Below are 10,183 nucleotides of genomic sequence, written 5' to 3' on the forward strand. Positions count from 1 at the left end.
ACGAGGAGGGCCCAGCCACAGCTTCTCTGGGCAACCTGTTCCAGTTATTGGTGTGGGGTAGGGATGGGATGATGCAGCCATGTGAATGTAATTTATCTGAACCCTCTATTTTATATATATATATATAAATTCTTTTATTTTTGGTGTTTGTTTTGGGGGTTGGGGTTTTTTGTTTGTTTTTTGGTTTTGTTTTTTTTTTAAGGTTAGATTAACTTGGGTAGTAGTGAACTGGCCATCAAATATATGAATTGCCTGGATCTGCTGAATGGCTGAGAACAAAATAACCTGTTGGCTACAAACCTCATCTCTGACCGTTCCCCACAGCAACAAAAGTGGTTGTGGGCCAGGTCCCTTCCCAGCTGGGCTCGTTTTTATGAACAAAACATTCCCCTTTCCAAGGGAGTCTGGTAGTTACTGAAACTCACAGCAATTCTCATCCTAAACTCATTTGCTAGAATTGAGTTAGAACTATAGGAAAACTTCACACTTTTATAGAGATTGCTACTTTTAATTTTAGTTAAAATTAAAAGGTATCTATTAGGCTTTCTTTTTTTTGAAACAGGCAATTTAACCAACTTGGGAGCTGTTGATGTTCTACATTTTGTACATTTATGTCTCTTAAATAAAATACATGTAAATATCTATGAAGACTGCTTGGTTTTTATACTTAAAAAAAAAATTGTTAGTTGAGGAATTAAAATTGGGCTTGTCTCCTTCCCAGGTGCCATCTGGGGTGGGCAGAGGTGAGACCTGCCTTGGCCCAGGCTGCATTTTGCCCAAGCAAAGAAAATACTCCATGTCCACACTGCCCAGCTGGGTTTTGGAATACAATAAGACATTATTAGTGGTGTCTCCCAACTCTCTAAAGTCTTTAAATCCCCAGTAAAGACCAACTGCTTGTTCAGAGCCAGGTTCTGGCTTTTCTCCAAACTAAGTGCTTGTTTAAGTGTCTGGGCCTGAAAATTCAGGGTGTGAAAATGCAAAGGGAAACCCCACAGCTTGGCTAAAGAACTGACCCTTTCCTCTCACTAAACCTCAAGAAAGCTGAACACTGGACTTTTGTTTTAAGAATTAAAGCTTTAAAAATTTATTATAAAATACAGGAATAAGCCCCGTTGCCATACCTGATGGGAAAGCAGTTCAGACTCTCCCCTCCAGACAGAGCAACTGGTGGGAGGAGGGTCACAAAGTCACGTCATCCTGCTGGGCTGCATCTGCCAGCCTCATGTTCTGCCACATGAAGTCAATGAACATGGAGGCCTGCAGCAGTCGGCTCAGCCTCTGGAAATGGCGCTCTGCAGAGAGAGAAACGCAACAGATCACATCACAGGAGAGAAACCTGCACAGAACGGGGTGCAAAACCCCTCTTCTCTTTGGACCAAGGCAAAGAGGGAACATTCATAACACAGGAGGGGACCTCGGGCTCCCAGCCCGACCCCGCAGCGTGACTCACCGGTGTAAGGCAGCAGGGACTCCACGGCAGATTTAATGCCCGAGTACTGCAGGAGGCTGTCCGGGGCTTCGTGCTTCAGGAGGGTTTCAATGACAGCTTGAGCCTCGTGGCAGTTTCGAGAGTTGGTGTTCCACGTCACCAGGAAGGTTAACACAGCCTCTAGGGAGGAAGGAAATCTGTCCAGGCCAGCTGTGCCACGGGCGCTGGCACACAGGAGATGCCAAGTTACAAACATCTCTGCTGTCTGACAGAGCAGCTCCGCTCCCACACGCTGTGACTGAGGAGCCCAGAGGGCAGAACAACCATGCAGGGAACTGTTTCTTGAGCTGTCACAGGGACATCCTAAACAAGGGGGTGGCAAAGCCACTCGCACAAGCTCAGAGCAGTTGCTGTTGTGCATCATGAGTAGCACCGTAAAGAAGCTGGCCCAGGGCAGCAGTTCTGCTTGAGGAGGATGACAACTCAGTGGTAAACACTTTGTCTGGGTTCTCTTCTCCTTTTAATTTCAGTTAAGAAAACAAACCCCAAACCTGAATGGTTTTAGCACTTAAACCAGGCTGCAACAAACCTTTCTGATCCTTCCGGAGTCGAACAATGTTCTCTTCCAAGTGCTTCCTCCCGTCAGCTTCCTTGAGGATGGCTGCAGAAAAGGGAAATGAAGAGTCCATGTGAGTCCAGCCCATGGGCTGAGAGCAGGGAGACCATTTGTTATTGGGGTGATTTCACTTTGGAAAATGAGAATCAAAAGACAAAGGGAAACCTGAGGCTTTCAGACAATCAGACTTTGCAGTCTGTGTCTACCTGGAAGAGATGTTCTGGAAATCAGAAAGGGCAGAAAAACTCCTTCAGAGCATCACGTGGACTCACCTTTGACCACTGTCAGCACCGTGTGTGGACGATCCAGAGAGATTGCCAACCCTAAAGCTTTGAGGTATCTTTTCTCATGAAGCAGGTTAGAAAGCTCCTGTTCCCTGGAAAACAAATCAGGGTCAAGAGTGTGAGACAAAAATGTGGTTGGTGGAAAAAAACTACACCAAAAGTAGCAGATCTGGCAGTAATAGTGTGTGGAGGTTTAATGCCCAGAAGTTAACACGGCTTGCCAGTGAATGCCTTGGTGCCTTCCTTGTGCAGATAATTACCCTGGCACCTTCAAGGGCTCCCTGCACCATTCAGCACTGCCTGAAGCAGGAGAAAGCGAAAGTAGGTTCCAGTGGTTTGACTTGGCTCATCTCAGTGGTGCATAAACATGAAACTAATCAACTAGTCCTTCCTGGGGAAGGACTTTTCCTAAGGACAACTAATGACAAAACAAGGGGAAATGGGTTTAAGCTGAAAGAGGGGAGGTTTAGATGAGATATTAGGAAGAAGTTCTTCACTGTGAGGGTGGTGAGACACTGGAACAGGTTGCCCAGAGAAGCTGTGGCTGCTCCTCCCTGGAAGTGTTGAAGGCCAGGCTGGATGAGGCTTTGAGCAACCTGGTCTAGTGGAAGGTGTCCCTGCTGCTGGCAGGGGGGTTGGAACTGGATGAGCTATAAGGTCCCTTCCAATCCTAACCATTCTATGATTCTATGAATTGCCAAGCTGACATTGGCTGGAATTGCCAATTCTAGCAAGGCTTTGCAGGAACTAAAGATAAACTACAAGGCAGAGGAGCCTACTGTGCCTTGACAGCCTCCAAACTGCTAAATGGTGTAATATTCAGAGTAGGTGGAGCTGGGTGGCTCTAGGTGTGGACATTTCCACTGGACAGTTTGCCTTTCACGGCTCATTATTGCCCAGGATCAACTTACTTCATAATCTGCTCCTCCTGCTTGGCTTGTGCCTCTTTCTCTTCAATTTCGGTGACATCCTATAAAAAAAATGAACAGAACTTTGTCAAATCTTGCTTTTATACAGATGAATTTTTATTCAGCCAGCAAGTGATTAGGAGACCAGTCTCTACAGCAAGATCTCTAGGTCAAGTAATTTAAGTGTTAAATCCAGCAATTCTCAACTTCCCTCCCAACCACCTTTACAACCCCAGCACTGAGCGGGCTGCTAAGGCCCATCTGCTGTTCCTGTCACATCATCAACTGGGGAAATACAGAACAGCCAAAAAAAAACCCCCAAACCCCAAGAAACACTTTACTGACCCAATTTCCAAGTGCAGAAAATGAGCAGAGCACATGTTGTGCTGGAACAGCAAAGAACAAGCCACTGGGATCCTGAGCTCTCCAACCACGTTCTCGTTACGAACCCAGAGAGGACACAGAGGAAGAGCCTGTACTGTACCTTCCACAGGATGATGCAGGAGTCACTGGATCCTGTCACAACCATCTCATCTTGCTTGTTAGAGTGAAGACCCCAGATTTTATCTTCATGACCATCTAATGTTTTCACACACTCGTTTGTTTTAATTGTCCAGAGCTTTAAGAGACCATCAGAACCGCTTTTGGGAGAGACAGAAACACAACAAAGAATCACTGGACAGATTCATTCTCACTCTGTCCCACCTCAGATATCAGATAAACTTGTCCCATTCCAACTGCCTTTCAAATAGGAGCAGAATGAACCAAAAATGTCCAGAAAGCTTGAGAACTCCAAACCAGCAGTTCCCAGTACTACTATCACCCCTTCTGGTGATTCCTTCTTGGGAATCCCTCTCACCTACATGTCCTGACATGCTCTGGTGGTATTTGCAGCCTGTTACATTTCAGCCCTTCTTTAGAGAAGGGGGTTCAGGAGACAAACTACATTCTTTCCTGCTCCTAGCAGGAGAGCCAACCCTCTGCAGGTGTCAGGAACTGGTTAGCTCTGGCTGTTTTGCCCTCACCCAAAGGCCACAGGGTGAGATGTACCCTCAGCTCTGCCTGACTATAGTGTATGTCCCCAACCCAGCTAACACGAATCCACAGGATACCTGGAGAAGAGGGAGATAAGTGAGTCCCTGCATCAAACTTGGCATAAACATGGCATCTTCCTATCAGTCTTGCCAAAACTAAACCCATTGCACAAGTCTTTTTTCTGCTGATACCAGTCAAGAGATTTCTTTTCTAATTAGCTTTGGCATCTTCCTCTAGACCCCTGGTGCAGGCACCCACCTGCTGAGGAGCTGTGTCCCTCGGCTGACAAAAATGATCTTCAGAACAGAGGCATCGTGACCTTCAAACGTCTGGAAAAGAGAAAGGAAGCTCCAAAGTGTTAGAGTTGTTGCCAGGCCTTTGGAGATAAAGACCAAATAAGTTAAGTTCCAAAATCCAGCCTCTATTCTCAGGACTTTCTCCTAACGTAGGGTGAAAGGGGAGTATGAAATGACTTGTCCTTGTACCATTTTTTCAAACAAACTGCTTTGATTAAACTCGTTGGCCAAGGTCATATTGCAAATGGTCTGAATGATGAGACCAACACTGCAAAGGCAACCTCCCAAAAGGCTGATTCCCCTGCCACAGCACAAAGAACCCATTCAGTGAAGTAACACTGCTGGGCAGAACGTGGCACAGTTAGCAGCTGCCTTCCCGTGGTTTTAGTGAGACACTGCTGGACTGGAAAGAGAGTTTTTATGAAGAGTGAGTCTGAAATTTAGACTTGCATGTTTTAACTTGATGGCCACAGCTGTGTCAGGCAAAGTCAGCTTTCTTTCAATAGCATGGATGTGTTTTCCCCTAGGATCAGCCATGCTGCTCATTGGTTAGCTAGAAAAGAGAGATCTCTTGAGCACCGGGCAGATGCTCCTGCCCTGGAGCTTTGCATGCAGCTCACACACCCAAGATCCTGGAGAACAAGGCTAGACCTGGGTAGCTCTTCCTCCAGCATGGCCACGTTGCTGCATTTCTGCTGCACTAACTAGCATGTACTTTTCTAAAGCAGCCTTAATCCATCCCCGTGACAGGCAAGGGCTGCCCAGAGCAGGGGGAGTCTGAGTTCTCGTTACCTTCAGGCAGCTGAAGTCCCGAAGACCCCAAAGCTTCAGGGTCCCATCTGCTGAAGAGGTGGCCAAGACCTGATCCACTGGGGAGAACTGCACACACCAGATTCCACGCTTGTGTCCAGTGAAGACACCCAGCAGAGAGCAATCAGAAGAGGACCACAGCTTGGCCAGTCGATCCTGCGAGCCCGTGGCAATGAGCTTGTCATTCGGAGAAACTGTCACGCTGTTTACGTCCTGGAGAAGTCACATAAATACAGGGAGCAAAGTGGTTTAAGTTTCTGCTCTTGCTGTCAGACAGGTGATAAACGTTGGGTACAACACAGGAGAGAAAGATTTCAGTACTAAAAGCGTGTTTTAATGTCAGCTGGAGCTTTACCTTGTTGTGACCTCTCTCGGTCACTTTTGCATGAAGGGTTTCTGGACTGGAGATCAAGGCTGCTTTTGCTTTGGAAGTGAGAGATTCTGGGATATTCCAGATCTTGATTGTGCAGTCCTGGCTGCTGGTTACTATGAAGCTTTCTTTGAGTCTAAAAGGAATCAAAATGTCAAGTGGAAGGAAGCAAAAGAGTGGCTTCCCCTGCACAGAAAAAAGGCCTTCTCTTCCTCCTCCCCTGCCAGGATCTACACGTATTCCATCACTCTGCTGAGATGTGAAACAGAGGGCTTGCATGTTTTTTCAAGCTGTCTTTCATTTTACTTGGGTCCCTGGGAGAGCCTCCAGCATCTCAGACACTAGCCACAGCACTGTTAGCTCTCTCCATTTACAAAGGTATGCTGCAGCTCTTGAAGAGGCAAGCTGGGCTTCCAGACCATTAGGCAGCAGGAAGAAAGGAGAGGAGCCGATAAACAGACACATTATCCAAGCAAACACCTTCACAGACACACCCCCTTCACTTCCCAACCCTTTTCTCCAGGTCACTCAGCTTTATCTGGCAATTTATCCAGCAGCTGCTCCTTAAGGCAAACGGGAGTCAGACTAACAAAGAATCACAAACTTCACAACACGACAATCATCCTTCCTTCAAGCCCAGAGCAGCATGACACGCTGGCACCAAGAATGAGAAACAGGCTGGCTCAGAGGCAGGCATCCCCCAAAACCTCCACCCTGAGGATCAGCAAAGCAGCCATGACTCATGCTTGCAAAGGGAAACACTTGTAGGATTTTTATTACCTTGAGCAAGAGACAGCGCCTACCCCGTGCGCGTGACCCAGTCCTTGGGCCACACAGATCACCCTCCCATCTCTGCTCATCCGCCAGACTCGAAGGCTTTTGTCCTGGAATGGGAGAGGACAGAAACTGCTGTGCTTTTGTGACAAGTGGCAGCCATGACTCATGCTTGCAAAGGGAAACACTTGTAGGATTTTTATTACCTTGAGCAAGAGACAGCGCCTACCCCGTGCGCGTGACCCAGTCCTTGGGCCACACAGATCACCCTCCCATCTCTGCTCATCCGCCAGACTCGAAGGCTTTTGTCCTGGAATGGGAGAGGACAGAAACTGCTGTGCTTTTGTGACAAGTGAGCAGTTCTCCATGCGTTCACCACATCTCTGAGCCTGACTAGTCACTTATTTCCAAGCTTGAACCTTTGCCTGTGTTTGTCAGAGCAGGTGAGAGCAGACACAGCCAGACATGGTGCACTGCAGCCGGGGATTCCAGCAGGTTGTTTTTTTTCCTGGAGGTTTATTTCTGGGTCTATCAGGGCAGTTGGCACCTTTTCTTACAAGATATTTTTTGCACACAGCTCCCCAAATTCTCACACCAATCCCATCTCTGAACTCTGATGCAAAAGCAAGACATTTGGAGAATGAGACATCTCCTTTCAGGCTAATAAAATAGAATAGATCACATTTCCCCAAGGACAACTTTAAAAAGCTTTAGTGGAAGAAAATCCCATTCGTGGGATGCAGCAGACAGGAATTCTGTCTGAACAAAATTCCTTTCAGGATTGCCAAAAAGGAACACAACAACTCTGCCCATAAAGATCACTAGAAATGAGGAGTTTCATTAAATGAAGAACACTAACAGACCTTGGCACAGCTGACGAACATCAGGCCTTTTCTGAAGACATCCAAAGCAAGAATTGTTTCTAAACAGGAGAAGAAAAAACAGCTGGTTGCAAAGTAATGTTGAAATCAGATAACAGAAATACATGAATTAATGAGTCCACCACTTCCTGAGTGGAGAACAGGCCTGGGACACTTGGGAACACATCCACACTCACTACAGTGACTGGCTGCTTGTGGCATCGGTGCGAGTCTGTCACTTGCAGTCACAAAACTGCATTCAGAGCTCGTGCTCACGTACCTACATCCTCAGCTCCAATTTACACTGATCTCACTGCCAGTGAAAGGGACTGACAGACCTGGAAACAAGCCTAGTGTTTGCAAAACCAGGACAGGGTAATATATCCTTCCTCCATGCAACTCCAAACCCTGGTGTGATGCTGTTCCAGAGAGAAATCAAAGACTCAAATCTCCACACAGGAGTTGGGAGAGAAGCTGGATAAAGAAATACTTGCACATCACCCACGTCAGAGCTGACCACGCAGACCTGTGTGTCCGTAGAGGATCTGGCAGTGTGATGTTGCCAGCTCAAACACTTTCAGCTGAGGACTGTTGGTAGCCACAACAATGTGAGAATCACCGGGCCCAAGGAACTTCACATCCAGAACTTCATCGTTGTAACCTGCAAGCTGAGGATGGTGCAAGAGAAACAGTTTAACAGGGAGGAGTCAAGTGGTTAGAAAAATACCAGACAGCACCATGCTCACTGAGGCTGCATTACTGTTTCCTTTCATATAATACTGCAGGTAAAAATCTTACAGGAGGGATTTTTGGCTCTGTTCAGGGCCTGTTCTGATTTCCTTCTCCTATGTTTGTGTCTGTGCAATATTCCTCCAAACAACTCCCCCAGTGAAACTGGCTTTCTGGCTTGTAACCAAGGAACGGGCAGGAGAGGAAGGCAGCCCTGGACAAAACTTTCACCAGAACAGAGCTGATCCTCAAGTATGGATAAAGAAAGAAGAAAAGGAGGGAGGCTGAGGGTTGTTACCTGCTTCCTGAGCTGAAGAGTTTGAGCATCATATAGAACAATGTTGTGTTCCACAGACACTGTGACCACCTCGTTTCTCGCAGGGACAAACAGGCACTGGGTGAGGCTGCGCTCGCTGGCCTCCTCCTTCGACTTGAAGGGCACAGGCTGGGTATAGACACAAGCACCTGTGGCAACTTCCCAAACTTTCAGGATGCCTAAAAAAAAAATGATGATACAAATTATCTGTCAGAGCCACAGTTTTAGACAGTGATTGTCCAAAGAATGTAAAACAAACCCTGGCCTTGCCTGCTGGAAAAGCTACGCAGCTTTAAGGCAGGACTGTGAAGAGATCCAACCAGTTTTTTCCTCTTCAGTCCAAATTAAACTTTATTGCAGTTTGAAAAGATACACAGTTAAAGCTCCACAGCATCCCTGATCAATCCTGTCATCCACTACTGCCAGAGGAACACAGGAGAAGGCTCTGCTCTCCAGCCCTCAGCATCCAGCCCAAGGCTTCTGCCACACAAGGAACGCACATCCCAGGAGTAACAGCAATGCAGCATCTTAAGTGCAGTCCTTCCTTGGCTGCCACATCCAGCAGTGACCTGCCAGGACACTCACCTTTGCTGCCAGCTGTGATGAAATGCAACCCTTGTTTCTTCACACCCAGCTGAGAGAAATCTCCCTTTTCAGGTAACAAGACAGCAGTTTCCACGCTCTGCAAGAGAGTTGGGTGAACATGAGCTGAGTGTGAGGGACTGGAGTCCTGCTTCAGCAACCAGAGCTGAGGCACAGCCCACCAGTGTCAACAGACACATGCCCTCCACGCTCCACTGCCCCAGACTGCACGGCTACTGAGTAGAGACAGGCAGGTACAGTGAGAGAACAAACTTCTATGACTGTCAGTGAGAGAACAAACTTCTTCCATGACTGTCTGTCCTTCCTCATCCAGCACTGGGGCAGTGGAGGCAGCAGTGGATTTCCTCAAACTGCCCAGGCACGAGCACACCAAGGGAGGAGAAAAAGAAAACAAACAGCTTTAGACACAGAATTTTAAGGCCTCTGGAAAGTACAAGGGAGAAAAACCTGATTTCACAACATATAGGAAGGTAAAGAGGGAGAGGCAGCATATGAGCTGTGACCAAGGAACTACCAAGGACCTCAAAGGAATGAATGAAATGGAATTTCACCTCGTAGACAGGGATGGTTCTTTTACTTTCTCTGGTTTTCAGGTCCCACACCATGCAGATTTTATCACGGCCAGAACTGCAAGTTAAAAGAGCATTTTCAGTGTTGAATCCATTCAACTCAGGCTCTGAGTGTGAATTTAGAATTGTAGGAAGAGGTTTATGTGGAAGAAGGCACCAGCCTTCCATGTGACAGCACAGTACACAGCGCCAAGACCCTCAGTCACTCAGCCAGAGACTGAACGCTCACAGAAGTCCTTCCCCTCACAGAACCTTCCCAGCCCCTACAGAAGCACCCAGTCTCTGGCAGGAGGCAGAGTGAACAGGAGAGAAAGGCTCAACCTCTGCAAAGTTCTACCTGAGGAGCGTGTTTCCACCAGCAAACGCCAGCGAGGTGACAGCGCTGAAGTGGCCGTCCAGGGTGGCCAGACACCTGCTGGAATTCAGGTCCCAGATGCGGATTTTGTAGTCAATGGAGGAGGAGAAGAGTTGTGGACAGGAGATATCAGGGTGGAACTCCACAAGGCTAGACAGAAGGAGACAAACTTGAACAGGACAGCAATAAACTGTGTGGCATTACAGAATCACAGAATCACAGAATG

General features: G+C 47.4%; 1 protein-coding gene across 1 annotated transcript; it reads right to left on the bottom strand.

The window, feature by feature from the left end:
• Positions 1-1,088: 1,088 nt before the first annotated feature.
• TBL3 (transducin beta like 3) lies at positions 1,089-10,107 on the bottom strand (the record flags this gene model as incomplete). Its single annotated transcript, XM_010168904.1, has 16 exons — positions 1,089-1,295; positions 1,454-1,612; positions 2,022-2,093; positions 2,321-2,424; positions 3,244-3,302; positions 3,725-3,881; positions 4,534-4,604; positions 5,364-5,594; positions 5,737-5,887; positions 6,732-6,835; positions 7,389-7,447; positions 7,912-8,053; positions 8,413-8,609; positions 9,016-9,112; positions 9,585-9,660; positions 9,940-10,107. Coding segments are annotated over 16 exons (1,960 nt in total), but the record flags the coding sequence as incomplete, so codon positions are not given.
• Between the last annotated feature and the right edge of the window lie 76 nt (positions 10,108-10,183).

This window comes from Antrostomus carolinensis, unplaced genomic scaffold (genome assembly GCF_000700745.2).
Source record: "Antrostomus carolinensis isolate BGI_N321 unplaced genomic scaffold, ASM70074v2 scaffold11635, whole genome shotgun sequence".
NCBI lineage: Eukaryota > Metazoa > Chordata > Aves > Caprimulgiformes > Caprimulgidae > Antrostomus > Antrostomus carolinensis.